Source organism: Camelus bactrianus, chromosome 13, assembly GCF_048773025.1.
Source record: "Camelus bactrianus isolate YW-2024 breed Bactrian camel chromosome 13, ASM4877302v1, whole genome shotgun sequence".
In the NCBI taxonomy this organism is placed as follows: domain Eukaryota; kingdom Metazoa; phylum Chordata; class Mammalia; order Artiodactyla; family Camelidae; genus Camelus; species Camelus bactrianus.
In genome coordinates, this window is record NC_133551.1 from 40882603 (window position 1) to 40909686 (window position 27084).

Consider the following 27084-nt stretch of genomic DNA (forward strand, 5'->3'; position numbering starts at 1 on the left):
TAATGTTCAAAAATCAGTTGCATTTCTTTACACTAACGACGAATTAACAGAAACAGAAAGTAAAGGAACAATCCCTTTTAAAATAGCACCCAAAGTAATAAAATACCTAGGAATAAATCTAACCAAGGAGGTGAAAGACTTATACATGGAAAACTATAAACCATTGATGAAGGAAAGATATCCCATGCTCCTGGATTGGAGCTTTTAAAAATAACTATTTGTAAGAGTTTTATATGCTTGTTGCCGAAAACATGGAAAAACACAATAAGCATAGATTTATTAAAAAAAAAAAAATCCTCCCTGCTGCTCCCTCACAAAGTTTCAAGTTGGAGCTCTCTGTGCTGCTCCTGGCTCCTTGAAGAAAATGGAAATGGACTTTATGAAGCACATTTCTGATGAGAAATTACCATCATTCTGCCCTGGTGATCCCTGGCAGCCCGGCTTGGCTCACACAAAGGGAAAGGCGGACAAATAGAATTTGTCAGACCCAGTCTGAGCCCGGTTCACCGAGTTTGTGTTCCAGAATGTACAGTCGTTCCAAAGATGATGAAAACTCATCGTGCTGCATGCGGTTAGCAAATACACTCTAAGCAGGGCCCTTAGGATCTCAGCTTGCGTGGGCCTGCTGGGCCCAGTGGAGGGCTCTGCTGTGGGTGAAGTTCTGGGGGCAGGGTGTGTCCAGGGTTGGGGATCAGGGCCTGAGAAATGGGACCCCACAGAGATAAGCAACACCTTCCATCCGTTAAAGGCAGGAGCAGGTGGTGGAGGTGGAGTAGAGCCTGGGTCCCAGGAGCCAAGAGCTAGTTCTCAGTGGATGCAGCAGGAGATGGAGGGGCCTCAGAGGAGGACCCACTGTTGTTACCACCTCCAGCCCATGTTGAGCCTGGAGCTACTGCCTTTTTTCTGGATGTGAGGAGGAGGGTAGTCCCAAGGCCAAAGGTCAGGGAGCACTGGGCTGGAAGTCTGCAGTCCAGGCTCCCTGTCTTAGTTTCACCACTGACTTGCTGGGCAGCCTTAAGCCAGTCTCTTCTCTTTCCCCAGCCTCAGTCTCCACATCTGTAAAAGGGGTAGATTTAGTCTAACACCCCTTCCAATCAGACCTGTGATTTTAAAAAGAGCCTTTCTCTCTTTACCTAAAGGTGGGATGGGACACAGATGGCTAACCTAGATTGAGCAGATTGTTTCAGTCAGCGAACATGCCCCAAGCCCCTGCTATGAGTACAGGCCACTGCTGGGCCTTGGGTGAGAGGCCAGTTGGTGGGACCAGCACCATCCTGTGTATGACTCACACCCCCAGTGGGAGAAGAGAGGGACATGAGACTAACAGTTACAATCCTGAGTCCTAGAGGCTGTGACGAGGGAAGGATAGGGCTGTGGGACCCCAGGGGAACCTAGCCCTAATAGTAAGGGAATCAAGGAAAGCTCCCTGGAAGAGGTAGCATATGAGTTGAAGCTTGTGGGATGAGCAGGATTTTGCCTGGTGAAGTGGCAGGAGAAGGATACTCTGAGTAGAAGGTGACAGGAGCAGAGGCACATCAGTGCAGGCTGCGTGGAGAATGACACCCATCCCTAGCATGCAATAGTGCTGGGGGTGCAGGAGGCTGTCCATACCCAGAGGAGGAAGACCCTGCCATCTCTCTCTTTTTCAATATTTTGAAGTTTTATTGAGATATAACTCACCATAAGATTCATCCTTTTAAAGTGTACAAATCAGTGTGTTGAAGATGTTTACAACATTGTGAAGCCATTGTCACTATCTAATTCCAGAACGTTTTCGTCACCCAGAAAGGAAACCCTGTACTGTTAGCAGTCACTGACATCCTTGCCTCCACCCAGCCCCTGGCAGCCACTTATCTACTTTCTGTCTCTATGGATTTGCGTATTCTGGGCGTTTCATATAAATGGAATCACACAACATGTGGTGTTTGGTATTTTCTGTCTGGCTTCTTTCACTCACCATAATGTTTTCTGAGTTTATCCATGTTGTAGAATGTATCAGTATTTCATTCCATTTTTATGGCTGAATACTATTCACTTGTATAGATGTACCATTATCGTTTATCTATTAATCGCCTGGTGAGCACTTGGGCTTTTTTACATAACTTAATAGATTTTAGACATTAAACTTTTAATTTCAAGATAATTATTGGTTCACATGCAGGCGTAAGGAATAGTAGATCCCATGCAGTCTCTTATCTCATTCAGCGCTTACAATAAACCTACAAGGGATGAATGTTAACTGTTTTCCAGAAGACAACTCTGGACCAAAGAGGCTCAGTAACATGCCTGAGGGCAGGAGCCAGTCAGCAACCCAGTACTGCCTGCTCCCAAGCCCGCAGCCCATCCAGATGGCTCAAAGACGTATCCCCAGACATTCGGCTGAGGCTGCAGAAAAGGGTGTTGAAGGAGCGTTCACTCCTCCCTGATGCAGGGAAGTGAAATTCAGCCTTGCCGCCCCCCATGCAGTCCTGTGGCTTGGACCTGCCAGTGTATCCTCTGCTCTAGGAGTGAGCTCATTTGTGTCCACTGTTTACCTGAGCCGGCCACTCCATCTCCTGAGACTCCTCAGTCATCGCTGGTCACCAAGTGTGAAACAGCTTGGCGATGTCTCCCAGGGAGGAGGCAGCCCTCTGTGCATCCCATGGGGTGGCCTGGGCTCCTGATGCAGGCACACAGCTGTCATCATGGGCTGTGTCCCCAGCTGTTTTGAAAGTTGGTTGCCGTCCACATCTTCCTTGATCCTCAGATCCCCTCTGGAGGTCATCATGTTGTATTTATGTGGAAACTGAGTTCAGAGGGAAGTCCTTCACCCACATCACATAGGACAGGAGCAAGTGTCAGGTCCAGCCCTGACTCAGATCTTTTCTGGCTCCACATTGAAGGTGTGAGCACCCCCAGGTCCTGTTGTGCAGGACAGCTCACCCAAAGCCACATGCAGAATTAAGAAAGAAGTCTAGTTCTGCAACCTAACCTGTCTATGGAAGTACCATACTGGCCACTGTGACTTTAAAAAAAAACTTTAACAAAAACAAAGTAGTATAAAATATAAAGCAAGAGTATAATGTATCAGGTAGAAAGTGGAGAGTAAAGTATAAAGAAAAAAGGAAAAGTTACCCCTAACTAGAGCCCTCGTAAATAACCACTGTTCAACATGTCAAGAGTGTTTTTTCAGACTTCCCTCTGCGTATGTGATGATCATACTCTTTACTAGGACGGCATCACACGAGACTTGCTGTTTGGTAGCTTGCTTCCTTCACCAAAGTGCATTTTGGACACTTAGCTATGTGCACTTAGCCGAGTGAACGACTGAGTGAAGAAATGAATGAAGAGCCAGTCTGCTCTCTTCTGCTCCTAGATAAGTCAGGCTTTGTGAACTCTGCCCAGATTGCCTCCTGGAGCCAGGAGCCTTCATCTCCATCCTGTTACTGACTCCCTGTCCTCGGACCTCAGTTTCTCTGTCTGCACTGGGGCCACTGGTGGCAGTGGGTGGTGTTGGAGCAGCGCCTGGGCTGACGCTCCACGGCCCCATCGTTTCCATCCTCACAATGACAGCAAAGTTGCTGAGCCTCAGAGAGGTTAGGTGGTTTGCGCCCGTCACAGAGTGGGAGCAGAGTCAGGATTTGAACTTGGGCCTGAATGACTTCAGAGTAGTCCAGAATGAGCATGCCCTAAGGATTCAGGGCAGCCATGCCCTCTCTGGGCTGTTGCAATGTCCCCACCTGTAACATGGGGGCCTCCAAGGGGCCTCCAAGCCAGTCCTGACATTGTGTGAATCTCAGGTCCCCACGCAGCCCAGCCCAGCCAGCTTCCTTTTACCCCTGGTCCAAGGTGGACCCAGAGAGGAGTCTGGCCCAGTATCTGCCCCAGAGCCCAGAGCCTCTGCAGAGGAACCACCATTGGAGCTGAGCCCGGGCACCCGAGGGAACTCCAGGCTGAGGAAACAGCATATGCAAAAGTACAGAGGTATAACGTTCCAAGAGCCCAAGTAGTCAGTGTTAGTGGAGACTAGAGAGGGAGAAGGGAGCTTGGGGAGCCAGCCACAACTGGAAGGCCCCCAGATGCAGATGATGGGAGGCTGAAAATGCCAGGCTGAGGGCCTTGGGTTGTATCCTGAAAGCAGTAGGGAGCCATCAGTGAGTTTGAGCAATGATGAGGTCAGGCTTACAATTTAGGAGTCCTTCTGGCTACAGGGAGATGGTGGATTTGGGGGCGCTGGCCAGGATGGAGACAGAAAGCTAGTGAGGACAGTGGCAGGACTGGCATATATCTGGCACTACTGCCGTGGGGAGAAGGCCTCACCTGTGCCTGGGCACCAGCCCCACCCAGGCTCCCAACGTCCTTCCCCCAGGACAGAGCTGCAGACTCTGCTCTCAGTCCTCAGCTCCCGCTGGCAGCTCAAGGGCCCGGCTGGGCCCAAGTGCAAGGCAGTGATTTTTTTTCTCTGTAAATTATTGGTGCCCAAGTCGTAGCTGAGTGGCTCAGCACAATGGCATCCTTCTCTTTTTGTCCTCCTTAATTTTAGAAGCCAGAGCTAAATGTTTTAATTTTACATTATTCCTGACATAATGCTAATGAGTTCCAGGTGTCCCGCCTGAGCCGGACTGCACAGCCAGGCATCTGGGCGGGGCCCAGCTCCCTGGGACGCCCCTCCTGCCACCCCCTTGGTTCTCAGCGAAGTGCCTCGCAGCGTGTTCCTCCATAAGGACCCCTTCCTGCTTTATCATATGGTTGTAATTTTTTTCAGTTTACTTGCTCGTTCTTCCGTGTGGCGACCACAGGGTATTTCTCCCTTGCTCGAGGGACAGAAGGTTCCCATGAGAGTGGGATGCCTGCCTGGCCCAGCAGAAGGCACACTTCCCTTTCAGACCCCTCCTCTCCCCCTCCAGGCGCAGGTGAGTGGTGGGAAGCGCAGAGCCTTCCAGAGCTTTCTAACCTGTGTTGTCTCTCCAGCTGGAGAATTTGAGTTTTAAAGAAGTAAACATTTTCAGGGGATCTTAAGTGGTGTGGTGGCTGTGCTTGCTAATATTGTTATTTTCTGGTGATGTGAAACATTTAATTCTTCGTTTCTAGTCATTTCTTCCCCATGGCCTAGTGTTTCATAAATCTACAGAACACTCGGCTTTTTGTTGACTGCAGTGTGAGGACAGGGACAGGGCTTTGACACCAGACAGCCCTGGGTTCAGTCCTGCTGCCGCCTCTGCTCCCTGGGTGCCCTGGGCCATGCTGTTTGGGAAAGAGGGTGAAGGATCACCCTCTGTCCCGGGTGCCCTGATGAGCACAGACAGCAGTGCACAGAAAGGATGCTGCCCCCGCTGACTCGGAGGTACACCCTTCAGGGTCGGTTTTCCTCCCTTCTGCCTTTTCCACATCCCTGTGAGGGGGACAGACAATGATCTCTATTTTATTTTTTTGTTTGTTTTTAATTGAAGTATAGTCAGTTTATAATGTTGCGTCAATTTCTGGTGTACAGCATAATGTTTCCTCCATACACACACACACACAAATATTCTTTTTCGCTATAAATACTACAAGATATTGAATATGGTTGCCTGTGCTATACAGTAGAAACTAGTTTATCTATTTTATATACAGTAGTTAGTATCTGCAAATCTATGTCAGGTCTGAACCTAAAGTTCACAAATGAGTGCAACAGAAAAAAATTTAACTTAAATTTTTCCTTGAACTCCCTCCCTGTTCTGCTAGGTAGAACTCCCTCCATAATGCTAGGTAGCAAATCTCAGGTAGTTCACAGAGCATTGCCCATCTTTTCTCTTAGTTGCATCTCAGTTGTGAGGTGCCGGGGGCTTACACTGAATCAAGGGATCCTCAGAGTTATTTCTCATGCTGGCACCTGCTGAGCCATCTAGCATCTCACCCCATCTTTGACCAGAGCCCACCTATGTCTGTCCATCTGAAAGGCTGCCCCTGGGCCAGCTTGGACTCAACATCTCCACCCTCATGCTGGGTAGGGACCTCCTGAGATAGCCAGAGCCCTGCCCTTGGCCCTGCCAGGGAGGAGCCCTGCCTCAGGTCCCACAGCCTAGCTATGGGTGCTGGCAGCATGCTGGAGCCTGGCCCCGGAGTGAAAGGGCAGAGCTCTGAGCCTCCCCACTTTGAGGGAACCCTGCCACCTCCCATGTCCTTCTTCCCCTCTAGTGTCCCTTTCCTAGCCGGAGCATCTTCCAGGGGTGGGAACACAGGAAGCTTTGCTCTTCCTCCCCACTAAGCCTCTCCTGGCCTCCACTAATTTGGGGGGCTCCTGCCCTGCCCCACGATTCCCTCAAGGCTCGTTAGTTGCTTCCTTCCTTCATTCATTAACAGATATTCACGCAAGCCCACTGTGTGCCAGACCCTGTGCTGGGCACTCTCAGATGGGTTTATGGAAGAAAATCATTTGAAATATTAACTGTGCATGACTCATCTCGGTCCCCAGAGTTCTTTCTGTTTGGCCCCAAGGCCTGGGATTTTGAAACCCAAAAGCCGGGAACTCACTCCTGTCTTTTCTGCTGTCTGCTAAGTTATCTCCTCCCTGAGACACTTGGGTAGGGTATGTGCCTGTGTTACATACCCATTTGACAGACGTGAACTGAGGCCCAGCAGGGAAAGGGACTTTCCTAGGACACCTGGCCCAGGGGACTTCTCTGTGGCTGAACTGACCAGGTGCCCAGCTTACAGCTGGATGTCCCCCACACAGTGGGGCAGTTGGGGGTTGGGTGACAGCAACAGCGGTTCCCAACTGCTGAGGAGCCCCAGAGTAAGCCTGCGAGCCCTGGTCCTGCCTCTCTTGGGGTTGCTGTGATGCTGGTGGGACCAAGGAGGAGAGGTGTTCTACAGACTGAGGCACTTGACCACTGGAAAGGTTAGCCCCTTTCTCTTCCCAGCTTCTCATCCCTTCCATAGCTTGAATATCATTTGGGTTTTTTTTTGTTTGTGTAATTGGTTCCTAATGGCAATTGACCTTCCTTCACAGCTGCAGTATGAGAGCCGGGCTGTCACCGTTCCTTCCATCCATCGTTATTTGTGAATCTAGGCACTGGGTTCGATCAGTGGTAGGAGCATGCGATGTAGGGCCACATGGCCCCGTTCAGGGTGTGGGCCTAAGTTGCCATCACAGGGCCACACAGTGGATCCATGTGGGCAGCTGGGTGGGAGAGTGGTGACAATGCTGAGGCAGGTCAGCTGGCCCATCTATCCCACTGGGCCCCAGGTGTCAGGTCCAACCTAATTGAGACTCGTTGGATGTCCCTGAAGGTGATTTAGGAACCATCTTGCACCTTCCAAGCAGCCCCAATAAACATGCAGTCACCTGGCTCTGTTCCTGAGCACCTGGGAATCGCTCACCTCCTTTCCAGTAGGATCCGTGACCCCACACCCCCGCCATGACCTCCATGAGCCCCTGATACCTCAGAGCGACACACACCAGTGGCCTGGCCCAGCCCTCCACCCTCCCAAAGGACCTAGAGCCTCATGGCACGTTCCTGGTAGGATCTGAGCCCCAGGTGCACACGGGACAGGTTGCTCCCCCCCCGCCAACAGTCCCAGGCGGGAACTTTGCATGTTGTACCTGTGCCAGGAGTCCTGCTGACCCCACGTGAGGTTTTTTTCAGGCAGTGGGTGGACTGTTTTGGATCTCCTTTCTCCCCAGGTAACCCCAGAATGGAGTGGGCCCATTAATTAATGCAGCTGCCACCTGTGCACTCACCAGTCCTGGGTAGGTGGCCCTGGCGTAGTTAAGCCCAAGGAAGGAAGGTGACTGGTTTAAGGTCACACATTACCTGTGACAGAGCCAGGGCTGGAATTGGGCCTTCAGACTTTAATGTTTTTCACATCATAGACCCATCCCCTGCTGTTTCTTCTTGGAATTCAGGAGAGGAACCTAAATGAGGACTCACATTTTATGAGCACCTGTCCTGTGCCCTGTACCACAGCCACACCCTCATGTCCATAATAGGTTTCTGGGGCCAAAAGTGTCACCCCATTTTGTGGGGAGCACACTGAGGCTCACAGGGGCCAGGAAGAGAAGGAATTGGACCTGAGCCCCAGGCTGTGCTGGTGTGGGGAGATGTCCTGCCCCGGATGTGGGCACTAGCTTATTTGGGGGAGGGTTGGGGCCAGAGAGAACCTTTTCGTTCACCACAGCCCCTCTCCCTTCTCCTGGAGCAGCGCTCACCTGCCTCACCCCCAGGTCTTAGGAGCAGATGTTGACCCACCTAGAAAGATGTTGACCCACCTAGAAAGGTGTCGTCTCAGCAAATAGACCAGGTGCTTCTGCTTCTCATTCGGCTGTGGAGACAGAGTGGCTCTCCCGTCCTGGGGGTGAGCTCCTAGAGGCCAGGCAGGCACCAGAAAGGCCCTGGGAGTGTGCGGTGCCTGCACGGAGGGCGAGCAGTGAGAGACAGGCAGTCCTGGCCTCAGCACCAAGGTGGTGATCAGGCAGAACGAGGTCCCGGGCACTCAGCGACGGGCAGGAACAGGGAGGATTAGGGAAGCCCTGGCATAGGTGGGGAAGAGGGCTGAGGCTTGAGCTAAGCCTGGAAGGGCAGGGAGGGCTGGACAGGCAGAGGACATTGCATGGGCAAAGGCCTGTGGCTGGAGCTGGGAGGGGGCGTGCGCACTGGGCTAGAGGTGACCTGTGGCCCTGTCATGTTCTCTCCGGCCATGTGTATCCTCCCCAAAGCCAAGCCGGTCCAGCTGCCACGGGAAAGTCAGGAGGTACAGTTGCTAAGCGGCTCTTCCCACATGCAGCCTCAGCACCGCTCCCTGGGCTGCCTGGAGCCTTGTGGAGACTTGTGGGAGCATGACCATCCGTACATCTGGCTGTGATGGGTGTCGAGATGTTGGTGTGAGGATGTCTTTGTCCACTGACTTCTTGGAAGCCTTTGCTGGATGTTGCCTCCGGGTGAGTGTCTCTCCCTGTGCATCCACAAACCACCACGAGGCCATCTGTGTTCTGATATGTGAGCCACTTTTGGCTCGTGCTGTGTGTGGGGCTGCGTGTCAGTGTATCTGGAGTCCGAGGAGTTTGTATGTTTGTGCCTGTGGTGGGGTCTGGGGCTTGGGTGTTCTTGGGTATATGTGTGAGTGTATGTGTGTGCTGGCCTTTGTGTCTGTGGCACGAGTCCCTGCGTGGGAGGTGTGTGTGTGTCAGTGCTGTGTGTTGGTGTCCTCAGCTCTGTGTCTTTGACGTGTGCCTCGGATGGCAGGAGAGGTGTCAGAATGTGTGTGTGTGTGTGTGTGTATGTGTGTGTGTGTGTGTGTGTGTCTACATTTCTGGGTTGGTGGCTGGTGGCTTGGTGTGTGTGTGTGTGTCAGCCGTTCTGTTCAGTGTACCTTTTGCTGGGCCCTGGCCCCTGGCCGAGCCTCTCTCCACACCTCAAACAGTGTGCCACAGCTAAGCACAGGATGCTCCCTGCATCCCAACTGTCTCCCTGGGAGCTGACTCAACCCTACCATCCACTCCTACTCTGGGGAGCTCCACAAACTCTGGAAAGATGGCCTAGCCCTTTTGGCCCTCGCTGGATAGGAACAGGAATCCGTTTTTCACCCAGAAAGGGGACTTCCTGCTGGAGAAGGGCCCAGCCCAGAGCCTCCAGTGCAGTCCTAATGAGGAAGAAACCAGGGGTCTACAGCTCCACCCCACCAGCTTTGAAGATCTCCTCTCAAGGGCAGGCACAATCTGACGAGCAGGGGGAGGGAGGCCCCCTGGCCCAGTCTCCCTCTGCCTTTTGTGCGCCCCCACCCCTCCCTTGGCCCGCCAGCTTCTCTAGATGGTTGTGAAGGCCTGGAGAGCCAAGAGCTGCAGAGAGATCCCCATGCTGGCTTTGGATCTCCTGGTGCCCCTCGGGCCTGGCTGCCTAGGACAGGAGAGGGCCCAGGCACAGAGGGCGCTGGAGGCAAACCCAGGCTCTGTCAGTCCTAAGCTTAGGGTCTCTCTCACATAAACTCCCCAGGCCTCGATTTCTGCCTCTGTAACAAGGGGGCTTGTTGTGCTGGCCTAATGGGACTGGGAGATGGTGTTTGGGGAGCGTTTAGCCCAGTCCCGGTGCAGTGAGGCAGCTGCTGTTATGGCCATAGTCTCCCTCCTGCTCCTGTCTGCCCATTCATTCATTCACTCAGACGGCACTGGGTACCGCAGCTGGACCAGACCCTCGCAGCCTCACAGAGCACAGTCCAGGCTGGCGCCCTCCAGCCTCACCTCCCAGGACTCTCCACATCTGTCCCTCCCCTTCCTGCCTCCACCTACCCCTAGGGGCCCATGAAGCACGAGGCTCTGAGGATTTCCCTGTGGAAAACCCCATGGGGTTCAGAGAACAGTAACTGCAGGGCACAGTCCCCTTCCCCGGGTGTGGGATGAGGAGTGGACCTCAGCTCCCAACTGACTGGCCTTTCAAGCTGGCCAAACCCAGAATTATTTGACATCTTAGAGAAGGATCTGGCACCGTGCAGCTCTCCCATCCAAGTCATTGTTGTAAAGTAGGGTAAAAGTTTGTACAAAAATGAGAAGTTGATCCCCGAATGGCCTGCCAGACTGTTGTAACCCAATATATTTTACCCTTAAACCAGAAATGTGTTTGTTTAGAAGCAAGTCACTGTCAAATGCCAAAACTGGAGGCATTTCCTCCCCTGTCCCTGCCCATGTGCCCTGTTCCCCCAAACCTCCTCCTTGCCCTTTGTGTCCAGATCCTTAGCCAGAGCATGAGAAAAGGGGCCTCCCTCCTCCCTGGACCACGTCAGCTGCAGGGAGGAAACTTGACGTTCCTTAGGTACCCGCTGTGCGCCAGGTCCTGTGGTGGGCGCGTCCTCCTGTTTATTTCTAGCAGCCGTTTTCGCCGGCCCCATTTTAGAGAGGAGAAAGATGAAGGTAGAGATGGCACGAGACTTGCTGGAGCTCATGGCTGTTGGTGGTGGGGCCCCAGCACAAACTTCTGTCTGCCTGGCTTCGTGGCCTTTGGCTTGTGGCAGTGTCCCACACCTCGTGTGTAAAACAGGGCGCCCGATCCTTCCTCAGGGCCCAGAGCAGGAGAACAGGCGTGCCCAGCAGTAGCTGGCTCCATTCCGGGGCTGCCCGGAATGACCTCACTTAGCCCTTTCACACATGCAGGGAAGGCTCAGAGAGGGCAGCTTACTGAGTGAGGTGAGCCCAGCCCTTTGGATTGTGACGTCAGACCCAGTGCCCTCTCCCCGCCCCTCAGCCAGAGTTTGAGGAGCCCTCGGGCTTGGTGCCCCCTCCGCAGCTCCTGGGACGGCTCCTCTCCATCTTTCATCTCCTGCCCTTGGTTCTGTGAGCTGCATGCAGCGGTAATGGATTGCAGTGGACTTTTTTCAATTAGGTTCTGCTTTTCCCCTGCCTGTTACTATAAAACTCCAGATGGTCTACGGCTTCACGGTTCCCGGGGTATTTTCCCCCGTTATTTGAGTCTTCTTCTGTAACATGCCCCACATGTGGGAACTGGGCCTTTCAAGGCTCTGCACTCCGTGCCTCAGCCAGCCTCGCTCTTCTCCACTGAATCGCCTCGGCTTTTCTGTCTATGTGGTGGCATCTCCTTTCAGAGGCGCCAGGGGAGAGGAGGGCGCCTCCCTTTCCCAGCATCAGCTCTGCATCCAGGGCTGGGCCTGGCTTTGCCTGGGAAGGAACCCAGGATGTGAGCCCAGCTGGAAATCACGGTAATAGCTCCCAAGTGCCATAGCCTGGTTTTGGTGCTTTGTGTAGGGGTCCCTGAGGCAGTGGCCAAAGCAGTTAGGGACACATACAGACAGACTTGCACATCAGCCAGACCTGAGATCAGATCCCAGCTCTGCCCTTACTGGCTGTGTGGCCTGGAGCCTGTGATGTCAGCTTTCTGAGCCTCATTTTCCTCCTCTGCAGAGTGGGGCTTGGATGGAGCCTCACCAGAATAGTGTGCTGTCATAATTAAATGAAACACACACAGCACCCAGCCCCTAATAGGTGACTGAGAGGGTGTCACCCAGTCACTTACATCATTGTGAATTCACCCCAGTTTCATCTCAGTACGTACTTTAATGTTTTTCCATGCTAAGTAAATAAGAAAAACCTAACACCCATTCTTACATTTTTCTAGACTGTTAGATGTCCCTTCTGTTCCTTCTCCCCTGTGTACCCCTTACCCACAGTAGCAACTCTCTCTGTTGCCCGTGGCATGCGAGCCTTTGCTTCTGGCCAGATAAATTTGTTGTGTTTCATTATGTGAGCTGGTGTGTTTCAAAATCATCCTGAGTAAGAGGTGCCTGGTAATTCTCTGGGTAGGCACGGTTGGCATCAGGGTCCTGGGCCACAGATGCTGCATGTGCTTTGTGGTTCATAGGAGCACCCACTCACCATGTGCCCAGGTGATGTCTCCATTTACAGTGAAGGAATATGGGCTCCAGGAAGTTAAATGAACTTGCCCAAGGTCATCCAGTTGGGAAGTGTGGATTTGCACCCAGGCCACTCTTACGCTGAAATGCAACAGTGTGGGTGTGAGAGTTAGAGGGGGCAGAGACCACCAAGCCACTGCCAGGGGCCAGGTCACACCAGCCAGAATACCTGGGTGAGGATTTCTATGTCCACCACCCTGCTCAGTCCTGGCTCTCCAGGGTAAAGGTGGTGGGGTTGGAGGGGGAGCAGACCTGAACAGGGTGCCTACTCCTCAGAGGTGGAGCCAGGACAGCCCTAGGGTAGCTCTCCATTAAAAGAGATGCTGAGGCATTCTGCCCTTCGAGACATGCCCAGGCTGACACCTCCTTTATGTGCCTGAGCCAAGGGCTGGAGAGCCCAGGGTGTGTTGGGTGGGTTAGCGTGGATATCAGGCTGGAGGAAGAAGATGGGTAGTGAGGTGAGGGGTTAAGGAGTGAGAAGGAGGAACGGGACATGGTGGGGCATGGGAGCCCACCACGCCGAGTAGGACATCACACACACACCCTCTTCCAACTCTGCAGAGGGGCAGCAGGCCAGGGACTTGCCACCCCAGGCAGAATGCCTCTCTGCTACTTACCCGCTCTGTGATCTTAAATGCTAGCTACAATGACGATGTTGAGCATTTACTGTGAAATCCTTGCAACCACCTCCCCTACCCATGGTTGGTAGAACTCACCCAGCTTTACAGATGAGGAGACTGAGGCTCAAAGAGCTGAAGGGACTCATCTCAGATCACTCAGAAGTGGAACAGACTAGACACAGAGCTGGTCGTCCCACGCCAGGGTCCATGTCTGCAACCACTGTGCTGGCTTCCCCCAGGCCTCAGCTCCCGACAGCAGGGGAGGAATATTTGCCCTGAGGGCATGGAGAGGATGCTGGGTCACACTAGTGACAGTACCAGGCCTAGCAGAGTGAGCACACAGGAGCTGAACCCATGAGCGTCCCTGCCCTCTTCTCTCTGCCTCTGTTAGCCCATCTGTGTGGTTGGTGAAGGGGGGGACCTCAAGGCCTTGGCATGTCTGGGATGCTGGCCCTGATAGGGGCATTGCTCTGCTGGGAGTGCCTGCAGCATCCTCATCCCAGACCTGTCCTGATGGGGCAGCACCCCTTCTCCACCTGCTGCTACCTCTGGTTCTACCTAGAGGGACGGTTCTCCCATCATGATGCCCTGGACAGCTGCTTATTATACCCCAGCCTGAGAGTCAGCTCAGGGAAGTTCCCGTGGGGTGGGGGCGGGCAGGATGGGCGCAGGGCACCTGCACAGGTATGGGGTACCTCAGTGAACATTGGAGGGAGATGTGTACACCCCTAGGCCCCAGCACCCCTCTTCTCACCACCATTGCATCACAGTTCTAACCTACCCTTTGTTCCATGAATGAGATACCAGCCCTACTCTCAAGAAGACATGAAGACAGGGCAATGGATGTGCAGTGAAAACCTTCTCGCTGCAAGCTCAGGGTGTGACTGAGCAGCTGGGGGGGGGGTGTGGGAAAGGCTTCTCAGAGGAGGTAGTGCTTGAGCACCACGAGTAGATGTCTGCTTAGTGAGCAAAGGAAGGAAAGGCGTCCCTTCGAGGGAACAGCCCCAGCAAGCAGGCCTGGGGGCACGAAAGGCCCCTACGTGTTTAGGGCTGATCACTCCCACACGGCATAGCGTGTGGGGTGTATGCAGACAGGAGAGGCGTCGGGCCGTGTTGGAAGACCATGAACACCAAGCTGCAGATCCTGGACTTCTGAAACATGTCTGAATGACATTGTCAGTGAGTTGGAAAGGAAAGTGTCCCAGGAGGGGCACAGCCCAAAGGCTGGGGGTGGGAACAACTGCGCTGAGACGGAGGGTTGGCTAGACAGGCGCACAGACCCTGGTGGGGAGGAGAGGATAGACGGACCCCTGGAGTCCGGCAGACCGCCCCCCAAAGTCAGGAACATCACGCAGCACGCGAGGAGTTATTGCCTCCCGCCTCAGATGTCCACCCTTGCGGCTCGGCCAGAGAGGAACAAAGGGATTGGCTGGGGGCCCAGGGGCAGCCTGCTCTTCAGCCGCTGCTCCGCCTCACTTTAGTGAACTTGGCACAAAGCCATGCAGGAGGGAGAAGGGGTGGGGGTTGCCGCTTGTGGCCTATTTACTCCCTAAACAGGATTTCCTTCTGGTTTTAATGCACAGAAAAGGCACAACATCTGGAAATAGGAAGCGGAACAGTTTCTAAAATCCAGCTGTGGGCAGCTTGCCTTGGACCAGTCCCAGCAGAGCACGGCCTGCAGTTGTGGCCAGGCCTTTAAGGGAGAGGTGCAGAGGGAGCCTGCCCCCGACCGGCGTTGTCTCTGGGTCATCACGTCTGCCCTGGCCTGGGGGATGGAACCCATGGCTCAGGAGAGGGAGCCTGGTCTCCTCTGATCTCTTCTTCCTCGAGGGTCACCTCCGCCTGCCCACCTGCCCTGGAAGGCAGCAGGCATGGCAGTCACCTGGGCTTTGGTGCTAGATGTGGTCTGCATCCTGTTCCAGCCCTGTGGTCACCCCAGGAAGCGTGTGTCTCTGAGGTGGGGACAGTGAGGCCACGCATTTCACGGTTGTTGTGTGGTGAAACACGCAGCAGCACGCCAGGACGGACGGAGCAGGTGGGGCCGGTGTCAGTTCCTCCTCCCGCCCGTGGCGAGCCCCATGGGAATGGTGGCCAGACAGCGGGGAGAAACAGGAAGGAGTAGCCAGCCACACCGGAACCAGGGAATGCTCTGCCTGCCAGCATTCAGGCTGGGCTCTGAAGGCTGAAGGGGGATTGGGTGGACTGTACGAGATAGGGCATTCCTTGCTGAGTGCCTTGTGTGAACAAAGGCTTGAAACTGCCTTGCAGACCCTTGCTGTTGTGGATCTCTGGTGGGGAGTCAAGAGGGGCTGGAAGGTGTGGAGGGCTGGGTGTTTGAAAGCCAGGCCCGCAGGGCTTTAGGTGGGAACAGTGCAGTCCCATTCCTTCATCAGCGCCTCCTCAGGTAGCTGTGTAGAGAAGGGAGGGGGGAGTTTGAACTTAGAGGATTCTGGGGAGAGAGGGCAGAGCTGGGCAGAGGCTGCCGGGATCAGGGGCATCAGTCACATGTCTATGCTGTACCCACCACATGCCCACTGCCCAGATAAACAGCCAAATGATAAATCAAAGACACTGAGTTTACAAATGTGGTCATTGCTCTGACAGCAGTCAGCATCAATACTTGTATTCCAGGTGGGCAGAGCCCTTTGACAGTCAGTGTCCTACGCCTTGGGGGCCTTCATATTAGCCCTGAGTGGTGACCACACAGTCTCAAGTTTCTAGGCAAGGATACAAGGCACAGAAAAGTCAAGGGCACTGCACAAACGTCACTGGGACAGAGCCTAACTCAGATCCAGGTCTTGGGTTCCAAATCCAGGGCTGTCTGCACTGGATGTGTCCCTGCATCTTGTGCACTCAGGGCTGTGCTGCTGTTAGGGCAGCACGTCATTTTCAGATGCCACTGGGGGGCAGATCCATCCAGATCCAGAGATGAAAAGACCACTTTTTTCTTCAGCCCTAGGGGCGATTGCTAAGTCAAGAGTGCATTTGTTCTGGACACATCAGGCCTTCCCAGATAGAGTCTGGGTCCTGAGCACTTCATGGGGAGCTGAACTGGGGACACCTGGAGACCTTGGGCAGGACCGGGGGCTAGGGGGCAGAGGATGCTGGGGCCCACTTCCAGGCTGTGTGGTGGGCCTTCCAGGGGCTGCAGAGCACCCCTCACCGGCCTCTCCTGCAGTTTGAAGGCTGCAGCAAGGCCTTCTCACGACTGGAGAACCTCAAGATCCACCTGCGGAGCCACACGGGCGAGAAGCCGTACCTGTGCCAGCACCCAGGCTGTCAGAAGGCCTTCAGCAATTCCAGCGACCGCGCCAAGCACCAGCGCACCCACCTGGACACGGTAGGGCCCAGGGCAGAGGCTGAGGGTGAGGGGTGGAGGACGTGCACACTACCCCCACCTGTCTAATGCAGGGTGGCAGCCGGCCCCGCGCAGAAACCCTGACTTCATCCTCAAGCCCTGTTGACGTTTTGGACAGGATGATTGCGGGGAGAGGAAAGTACTGTCATTATAGGATGTCTAGCAGTATCTCTGGCCTCTAGTCACTAGATAGGAGCCATGTCCCACTTGCCAGTTATGACAACCAAAAAGGTCTTTCAACATGGCCAGGAATCCTGAGGAGGAGGTATTAAACTCTCCCCTAGTTGAGAACTACTGTTTTAGCCCAGGGATGCTGGGCCAGGCACATCCCCACTGAGAGGGTGGGCTCGCCATCCTGCATCCTCTCCCCGGGCCTGTCAGTCACCCCAGAGCAGGTTCTCCCTGCTCATTCCACCCACCCACTCCGTGGAGAAAGGTGACGGTGGGTGAGCAGTTGAGGTGAGCAGGGCCCGACTCCTGGCCTCTGGAATAGTGACCTGGGCCCCAGATACCTATGTGTCCACCTTCTTTCCCTTGTTTGTGTCAGACAGTGTGATAACACACAACTCTGTCACAGTGTCAGTACAAGGGTCCTCTCTTGTGCATGCAGACCTCAGCGATTAACAGAGCGCTTCCTACAACATCGTCTCCCACAATCTCATACTGACCCTGCCAGTCAGGGGCTCACTAGCCCATTTGACAGGTGAGGAAAGCAGGGTCCTGGGAGGTTCACTGCCCACTCAGCTGGAAAACCCGGCAGAGCTGACTCAGAGCTGGGCCTCACACAAGTGTCACAGCGCCTATGTGAGGAGATGCACTCAGCCTGGGAGGACCCCAACCTGCATGTGCAACAGGAGATTCGTCTGTAGCCAGATCCTCATGTGGGCCCCCAGCCTGTGTCTCTGCTCTTTGTGCAAATGTTTGGGGAACTCTGCGGTGGGCGTGCTGAGAGACCTGAGTATCTGTCCAGTCCAGTCTGTCTAGTACACAGACATACAGATGAGGAAACAGGAGGGCCACAAAAACAACAGAGGTCAGAGCTGGAGGCCCTCTGGGGTTTCATAGATGGGAAAACCAACACCCAAAAAAGGTGAGGGAGGGGGATAGCAGAAATATCAGGGAATTCATGTTTTGGGGCCAGGCCAGGCCCTGGGCAGAAGGTTCTGCACATCTCCCCTCTCCCCTAATACCATACACACCTTCCCCCAGTTTAATCCTGGTGACAGACCACAAGGTGGGAGCCTATCCCTGTTGGGCAAATACAGAAACAGACTCAGAGAGATGAAGTCATTTACTGTCACACAGCCGGGAAGTGGCAGAGCTGGGACAGAAACCCAGTCTGCGCGAGTCCAAGTCCAGTGCCCTTGCAGGTGTGTCAGCCACCTAGGGAAGTGAAGAGCTGAGGGGACAGAGTAGGAGGGAAGAGCCCTGCCCCCACCCTGAGCCTGCCCCCTGTCCCCATCCCTCCCTTCTCAGGCTTCACTGCCACGGGGTCGGGCACATGAAATGAGGAGGCATGCTAACGAATCCCCCTGACTTCTTACCTCCTCACGTGCCTAGCCCTCGGGGCCCTTGGCACCGGGTCCTGGTCTTGGGGGGACGATTTGTGCCCCAGCACCCTGTTTACATCTCCCAGAGGCCACTAGGCAGCTGCGACAGCACCAGGCCTCTCTGCACCCTCCCCAAAGCCTTGGGGGATGTCCCACCAGGCATCTCGGGGTCACCTACTCTGACTTACCCCCTTCCTTGCTTTTTATTGCATTTCCTGGACCCAGCCCCAGAGCAACAGGCCTCTGGCCCCCACTTGGTGTGTGAACAGAACTCTGAGGGCTGGGTCAGGTCAGGCCCAGAATGAGCCCATAGGGTTATCTCAGGCCTGCATCTCCCCAGAAGGTCCGGGTGAAGCCTGGGAGGTGCAGCCGCCAAGACCAGGCCTGGCTCGCACCAGCCCCACGGAAACACCACAGGCGGCCCCGCATGGCTAGGCTGCTTTCCCAGCACCCAGAGCTCAGGCCCACCGGGTCAGCGCCGTACAGGCTGGGCCTTGTTTTGCAGAGGGGACCCAGTCGTGTCCTCAGCTCCCCTCTGGCACCAGAGAACGTGGGATTCTCTCCATGGGCATGAAAGTGGTGGGACAGACTGGAGAGAACCAGCCTGGGTTCCAGCCCAGCCCTTCACCTGATCCCAAGGTCCAAGGAGCACCACCCAGCCCTCTCTGGGCCTCAGTTTCCTCAGACACCTACCTCGCAAGAGAGGAAAGGGGGCATCAGCTGAAGCGATGGATGGGGTGGGGGCCCAACACAGGGTCTTCACAGCAAACTTGAGTCCCTCCTTTCCTGGCCTGTGACCGCTGACCAAATGCTGACCAGATCCTGTCGTGTCCCACACTCTCCATGTGGGGTTTGAGTCCTGATGGCCACAGACTGCCCTGGCCTCAGCTTCCTTATAGGGAAGGTGGGAGGTGATAATCTCTCCCTTGCCCACTTCACTGGAAGGTTCAGGGCTGCAGAAGACTGGGGGAACCCTCACAGAGTGGCAAATACACTCTTCCTCACTGTGAGATCTTGGGCAAAGCATCAGCCTCAATTTCCTCATCTGCAAAGTGGGGATGCTTCTCACCAGACGAGTGTGAGACTGAAAGTAGATCATGGGTGGCAGGTGCTGAGCACAGTGCCTGAACATCAGGAGGGCTTGGAGGTGAAGAGCTGTTCTTGAGCACGGACCTGGAGGGCTCTGTGAGGCACTCCATCCTCACAGCACGGCCATGAGTGTCCGGCTATTAACAAGGCTTTGGAGCCGGTGCAGTGACTCTAGGCCTGAGGCTTGGCTGCTGCTTGGGACAGCCACAGGGTTTCCTGAGGGCTCATGGGGGAGCTGGGCCGGAGGAATGTTCTGCACACGTCAGGCCCTGGAAAAACAAATACAGAGATGAGCTTTATGCCCTCTTTCCAGGCAAGTGCGCCTGCACACATGGAGTTCTGTTTGTTTGCTTTTTGACAAAAGCTTGCGGATTTGTATCAGCGTCCCCAAGGGACAGGGACTGGGACAGGACAGGGCAGGGCCCATGAGAGAGAAAAAGTGTGTGTGTGTGTGCGTGCGTGCACGTGTGTGTGTGTGTGTTGGTGGGGGTCAGGTGCATGAGAGAGGGGTCCTGTGTGTGTGTGTGTCTGTGTCTCCGTGTGGTTGTGTGGGGGCAAGTCTGAGGCCTGCCTTCCCCCCTCCCGCCCACACTTTCCTTTCAGCAAGGCCAGCCTCTCACTGCTCTGTCTCTCTTTTTGCTCTCCTCCGTTTCTTTAACCTGGCAGCTCTCCGAGGCAGCACCAAGGTATGACCATCTCTTTTTTCTTCCCATCTGCCCTCTTCGAGGTCCAGCAGGGCTGACTCACCTTGAGGTTTGGGATCAGTTCTAGTGGGCCTGTCTGACAGGGACACACGCGTCACCTCCAAACATCCCTCTGCCACATCCCCTGCAGTCGCTGGAGGCCAGAGGGCCCTGAGAAATCAGAACCACTAGATGTATTCCAAAAGGGAGCCTCAGGGGTTTCAAGCCCCGGTAGCAGCTGGAGTCTTCAAGCCAGGTCTTATGAAGGCATCTACGGGGTGCTCAGAATTCAGTTAGAGCCACAGAGCCCCTGTCCTGGGCCAGTCCCTGGGACCTGAGATGAATCAGAGGGACCCTCCCCTGAGAAAAACTCACCACTCAACAGACCCAGCAGCGCAGGCGGACAGCGCTGCCAGAGGGAAGAAGACCCGAGGAGCAGTTGGAGAGGAGGTGACGAGGGCTGGGCGGGTGGCACAGGGGCAGGAGGAGGGCTGAGGACTCAGGCAGGGCCCAAGTCAGAAAGGGCCTTCAGCACCCAGAGACTCCCTGTATCTGAGGGCACCAGGGAGTCTGTATCTTAGAAGGTACGAGCATGGCCAGGCCTGGGAAAAAGGCCCTCTGGCTATGAGTATGAGGGGAGATTGGAAGTACAGAGAGCGGGGTGTGGTCCGGGCAGGAACCAGGGGAGGCGGTGGGCAAGGATATGTTCTGGGTGAGTGATTGGGGGCCCCGAGGGGAAAGAACACAAAAAGCACAGACGCCCAGCCTCCCTGGGGCTGCGTCTGACATCCAGTTCCCCTCTGGCCTCCCGTGATTGTCAACTTGAGGACCTGAGATTCTTGTGGCCTGGGGACTAGTCTGGGGACTTTGGACCCATTGCAAGATTTGGTCAGTTGCTCCCAGCCTGGGTCCCTGCCCTACTCCAGCTTGTCCCCATGTTTGTGTCCCCCTCACCTCGTGCTGTCTCCCTCTCTTCCCCTCTCCCCCTCCTCCTCTCCAAGGCAGCCACCTCACTTTACTCTTGATCCACTTGTTGCTTCTCTGCAGCTGGGGGCCACAAAGGGTGTACTTTTCTTAGGGCCAGTGTCACAGCTGGGAGAATCCTTCAAACTCAGTTGGCCCCATTTTGCAGAGGAGAAAAGTGAGACTGGTGGGGCCTGGGGGCTGTGACTTACCTGAGGTCCCAGCATGAGGGTAGAATAGAGACACAAACCCCCTCCTTCGCTACCAGGCACCTTCCCCTCATCCATGGGCAGGCCTGGCTGGGTCAGACCCCGCCTGGTCAGGGGCGGGAAGGGAGACAGGGCAGGAGCCTGCAGCCGGCCTTCGTCCAGTCGTCCTCCACACTGCAGGCCACACAGTGGGAGCTTGGGCCTGGCGGGTGGCCCCTCGCTCACCCCCACCTCTGCCCTCTGACGTTACAGAAGCCTTACGCCTGCCAGATCCCTGGCTGCTCCAAGCGCTACACAGACCCCAGCTCCCTCCGCAAGCACGTGAAGGCCCATTCAGCCAAAGAGCAGCAGGTGCGTAAGAAGGTAAGCGGCTCTGTCCCAGGCCCATCTCGGCAGACGCCCCCTGGCCCCCTGGCCTCCCATCCAACATCAAGACAGGTACAAGCCACACCCCTTGCATGCATTCAGCCTTCCACACCTGAGGATGCCACTGTCTCTCCTCCTCTATCTGCCTCCCACCAGCCCCCGAGTGTCAAGACGGTCCCCAGTGGGTGGTTCGACTTACGATGGTTCACCTTTACAATGGTGTGAAAGCAAAACAAATTCAGCAAAATCCATACTTCGAATTTTTAATGTTGATCATTTTCCAGGCTCTCGATGTGCGGTAGACCCTCCCTGGTGATGCTGGGTAGGGGCAGAGTCAGCTGCACGACCACAAAACAGCCCCAAGGGTGAACAACTGATACACTAACAGCCATTCTGTTCCCAGACAGCTGTCCTGTTCCTCCCCTGCACTACAGTATAAAGTACATTACATGAGCTAGCCAACACTTCATTATGAAACAGGCTTTGCATGAGATGATCTTGCCCAGCTGTAGGCTCATAGAAGTATTCTGAGCACATTTAAGGTAGAAGAGGCGAAGCTACTGTTCGGATAATTGGGTACAATATGGCAAAGACTGCAGTAGAAATATGCAGAGAATAGTCTGGGCAGAGGGAAGGTGCTCAGCCTGCCAAGGTGGGAATGAGAAGGTGGTGGGAAAAATGACATGCGGCTGGCTGGTGGGGGCACTGCAGGCCCACCGCAGTGAGCCCCATGGCCTTGGGCACATGTCTTGACTCCTTTGTTCATGTTCCTCTGTCAGGGGGGGCAATAGAGGACTTGCTTTAAAGGGTTGTTGTCGTGAGGATTAAATGAGTAAATGCATGTCAAGGGTTTAGAACAGTACTCGGCGCATAGTCAAAGTGTAGAATGGAAGTGGGTGCATGTTGTCATTAAGTCCTGAAGAAGGAGTAAGTGTTGGGCAGGTGAAGACAGTGCCCCAGAAAGCGACTGAAGCTTGAAACACTGTGTGGGGTCCAGTGGACACTCTGCCTGTCTCGGGGCTGAGCAGCGAGGCACAGAGTGGAGGGCGGGGTGACAGGACAGCTGAACCCCTGTTGAGTCTGGGCTGTTCTGACGTCAGGGGGTGCCATCATCAAGGGGTTGTAAGCAGAGGAGGGACGTGTTACCCTGAATGATAGCTCTAGGGGCTGTGTGGTGAATGAATTGAGGTGGTTGGAAGAAAACTCAAGGCAGAGGGGCCACTGCTTGGGAGCAGGAGAGACAGTGGGCCCCCACTTAGTGTAGGTGGCGGGAGAGGGACTGGGTCTAATGACTGCTCGGCTGGGCAGGGGTACTGGCAGAAGGAACACCAGTGTCAGACTTTGGGGGTCAGGATGGATGGTGATCCTCTTCAGCAGGACAGAGAATCTAAAAAAGAAGCAGGTTTGCAGGGGAAGCAGCAGATACTGTCTTAGACAGGGGCGTGTGAGCCGCTGAGGGACCCAGCGCAGCAGGAGGGATGGGACTGCAACTGAGAGCAGAACCTACCTGTTGGGTTTAACCCACATCTCCCGAGGGCCATTGGGGCCATGGGAGCAGGGGTGCCTGAGTGCCAGGGAGGTTTGAGGAGGAAGAGAAACACCAGGGGCCCATCTGGGGACATCAGTATGACAGAGGAGGACAGAGAGGAAAAGCTCATTAATTTGTTCAGCAAGATTTGTGCAGCACCTACTGTTTTCCAAGCACTATTCTAAGAAGTGTGGACACAGCGGGAATGAAGCAGACAAAGGCCTAGAGGCTGGGGAATGCAGACTGCTATGGTCCAGGGAGTGGGGGTATGCAGAGATGGGGAGCGAGAGGCAAGCAGGCCTCAGTGCGAAAGACAGTGGGGAGGGGACAGCCCAGCTCAAGACTCTGGTCTTTATCGTGTAGGCAGTGGGAGCCGCTGGTGGCAGTGGAAGCCACTGGAGGCAGTGGAGCAGAGAGGGAACATGATCAGAGGGGGTGCCGTAAGCTCACCAGGGAACACACCACATCCTGTTCACCCTGAGAAGGAAATGCTTCACAGACTATGTCTCATCTAGTCCTCACTGTAACCCTAGGAATGGGGAATGGAGCAGTTTTCACCCCATTTTAGAGATGTGGAAACTGAGGCTCGTAGAGTTAACAAAGGGTGGGAGTGACAGAGCCAGAGTCCCATCCTGACCCATCTTCTTCCAGGGCCTGAGCTCCCTCCACTGCTCTCAGGTTGAGGGGCCTGGGCAGCGACAGGGAATGGCCCAGGCCCCACGCCAGGGAGCCTTCTGTCCCAAGCAGACTGGTGCCCAAGGACCAGAATCCTGCCCTGGTTTTCCCAGGCCCCTTGCTTGGCTCGCACCGAGCCCCAGGGACCTGGGGCCGCAGATCTGCAAACTTCCCAACAATAAGCATCCATTAAGAGCCATCGGGGATGATGTATCTTTCTGGGTAGAGCGACCCTTGTATTATGACAGCTCCTTGGCAGCCCTGATGCGTTTCAGAGAGAATTAGAAATGCTTTTCTTCCTTAATTCTCCTCTCCTGCTGCTCCTAATCCGATCGACATTGCGGTCTGCAAGAACATGCCTTGGCCCTCTTTTGCCAGAAACTTAATTTACATGGAAAACAGCTGCTGGGTCAGGGAGCCGAGAGCCCATCGGGAGGCTGGGCAGGCCTTCCCCAAGCCTGGGTGTTGGCTCTGATAGCCTGGGAGGGTGGAAAAACCCTCAGGGCTGACTCCCAGCTGCTGTGTGATATGGGACAAGGCTGTTGCCTTCTCTGGGTCAGTTTTGTCCCAGATAAAATGAAGGTTTGGATAAGTCAATCTTTAGTACTCTGATAGTCAGGCTTTGGGATTACCCTGGGAGAAGGGGCCCTTCCCATCCAGTTGCATGACCCCCACAGTGCCCGAGGGCCCCAGTCAGCCCCTCCCTATGCCAGTCTGGCCCCATCTGGAGATGTGAAGATGTTCTGAGGTGTCACACTCAAGTCTGTCCTTAGAAACAGTTGAGGGTTATTGATCAAAGACTTGCCAGCCCCAGCTTGCTTTTAGCCAACAACCTCAAGGCCAAGTATTGACCCAGCAAGCCCGCTGTCATGTGACTTTAGGGGACTCGGCCAGAGGAGTGAGCCAGCCCTTGACACAGCACCTTCATCAAGCATCCATGCCCCTCCTCTTATCACTCCTCAATAGCAGTCTGGTGTGAGAGCTGGTTAGTGTTGCTAATTACAGGCAGGTGAAGGGAGGGCCAGAGAGGTCCTTTGTCCAGTGTCACACAGGGAGTAAGAAGAAGTGGAGTGGGATTTGAACCCAGGTCGTCTGTCCCCAGCCCTGGACTATTTCTGCTGCAACTTGTGCAAGGAAGGAAGAAAGATTTTGGTGGGAAGGGAGGAAGGAAAGACACTCACAGCGGGCTTGCTGTATCTTACTCCCACGGTGTCAGTCACCCCATGGTAGCCCCGAGAATGTTGCTCACAGACCTCCAGCCACCTGGGAGGCCCCAGCTGCTACACTGTGATGCCCCCTCAGCATCTGTGCTGGGGCCGTGCCTCCTGTGGGCACTCCCAGCCAGTGACCCAGCAGCAGGCCTGGCAGGGATGTGAGGCAAGACCCCTTCCTGGGAGACTCGGGAACCCCCCTCCCCTGACTCCCAGTGGACTTTGGCTCACTGGGGACTTCTTGGTCCCTAGACTCTCAGTCTGGGAAGCTTCCATCAAACTCCTACCCCACCTCCTTCCCTCGGTCTGACAGCTCTCCCTGTCTCTCATAGCCACACTCTCCTATTAAAATCCCAGCCTGTTCAATCTCACATCTGCTGCTCAGCCATGTACCCAGTTAGCTCCATTTTACAGATGAGGAAATTGAGGTGCAGAGAGGCGAGAGGTCGTGTCCTGGGGCCACTGTCCTTCCTGCCCCATCCCTTCAGCTGGGGGTCACCCGTGGACAGGCGGTCTTGTGCTAACACCCTCTCTCCCTCTGCTCGCTCCCCAGCTGCACACAGGCCCCGACGCCGAGGCCGACGTCCTGACCGAGTGTCTGGCCCTGCAGCAGCTCCACACGTCCACACAGCTGGCTGCCAGCGACGGGAAGGGTGGCCGCGCCCTGGGCCAGGAGCTGCTCCCAGGTATGCAGGCGGGGGAACAGGGCCAGGCGCCCAGCCCAGAACGGTGCCTTCTTGTACCCAGCCCTGTGGGAGGACAGCCATGCTCTGTGGGCACCAGGGGCCATGTGGGCACCACTTCCTGGAAGTAACCCCCCCACTTGGGGCTTTATTGCCTCTGCAGCTCATCTGACCAGGTGTACATTCCTCCACACTCTTCTGTGGCTCCCCATTGCCATGAAATGAAGCCCCAGCTCCTCTCAGCCTCGTCTCCCAGACCTCGTCGCAGGGCCTAGGCTCTCCTCCCAGGCCTCCTGCCCCAACCTTGGCACATTGGATGCAGTTCTCTGAACACCCCATGTTCCCTCTTGTCTCCAAGCCACTGTACACAACTTGCCGGCCTCCCCTCCCCTCTCTTCCCCTTCACTAAGACAGCTCCTACACTATGACCTATGTCAGGGTTCAAGTCTGGAACTTAACTTAAAGTCCCATGTACTCCCCACCATGACTCCTTGCTTCAGTGGAGAAAACTGAGACTCCAAGAAGGTGGGCAACTTGGCCATAATTGCTTCCAGCTCATCATAAGATGGGGCCCCCCGCCTGCTCCCAAACTCCTGGGACCCTGTAGCCCATCCATCTGGACGCTCAGAGCCTTTGGTCCAGCTGAGGCAGCCTGCCTGTCCCTCCCAGCAGACGCGGGCCACGGAGCAGGTCTCAGGCCCCAGCAGGGATTCCTGGCTGCTTGGGAATCCAGCCCAGAAAAGGGTAGTGTGTCCTGTGGATTCCAGATGACAATACTTGTGTTATGCCCCTACCCTATCCCCCAAAGAAACCACAGTATCAGAGCAGAAAGTTCTTCCCACCCTCTGGGATTTCTTGAATTACTCCAACCATTTTAAACATTTTTTATTTTCTAGTTTTTTAAAAAATTCTTTCCCCTCAACGTTAAAGCTGCAGCAGATTTAAAACTGTAGCAGATTTAAAACTGTGTCAAAACACTTAACTAAACCGCCTCAGGAAGAGAAGGTGTCTTGCCTTTCTCTAGGGCCTGTGCTCAAACAGATTCACAAGGGCGAGGACATCCCAGCAGGATGGGCCCATGGAGGAGGGACCACACCCACCTCTCTCCAGCTAGGGGGCCCCTCTGCCATGGGCTGCCTCTCACAGGATCAGAGTTGCTGAAATAGTAGAATGAGAAGGGACCCTAGGGAGACTCAGCCTAGGGATGAGGTTTGCATCTCAAGTCCCAGCTCTTGTGTCTGGAGCTCTTGTGTTGAGAAGGATTCTGAGGCTCAACAGGAAGAAAGGCTTTGACTGATGAGCAAAGGCTGCCCTGGGACAGAGGTTCTGCAGCCGCATCATTCTTATCCTTGGAGGACTCAGGTCTGGGCAGGAAAAGGACTGACCCAAGGCCGTCCGAAAAGTCAGCAACAGATCCAGGTTGGGAGCCTGATCTCCCAGATACCAGCCCAGGGCTTGTCCCGGGGAGAGGGGCCAGGTCCAGTAGTAACCATCTCTTGAACACCGGTTTGGGCCAGTCACTTGACAAACATCATCTCATTCAATCCCCAGTGAGCCCGGGCTACAGATGAGGAATGAAGTCACTGAGGCAGTGTCACGGGCGGGAGGGGCAGGCGATACCAGGCCTGCGCAGGCCTGCTCTGACAGTGAGTGGTGTCTCCCCTGCCTTGAGCCTCAGTTTCTCCCCCACCCCAGACCTGCTGTGACAACAGATGTGATTGTGATCACTTGTATAAACCCGGTGTGACGAGGAATTTTATCATATCATTGTTGC

General features: G+C 54.9%; 1 protein-coding gene across 4 annotated transcripts in view; it reads left to right on the plus strand.

Annotated features, from left to right (window-relative positions):
• GLIS1 (GLIS family zinc finger 1) overlaps nt 1-27084 on the plus strand; it is a 211473-nt gene that overhangs the window by 172422 nt on the left and 11967 nt on the right. For 3 of the 4 annotated variants that reach the window (XM_074376453.1, XM_074376454.1, XM_045514263.2), the window contains exons 5-7: nt 16174-16335; nt 21100-21210; nt 25181-25313. In XM_074376453.1, the coding sequence (XP_074232554.1) occupies nt 16174-16335; nt 21100-21210; nt 25181-25313 (406 nt within the window). The remainder of the gene's footprint in view (nt 1-16173; nt 16336-21099; nt 21211-25180; nt 25314-27084) is intronic. The other variant, XM_074376455.1, reaches the window with a different exon arrangement.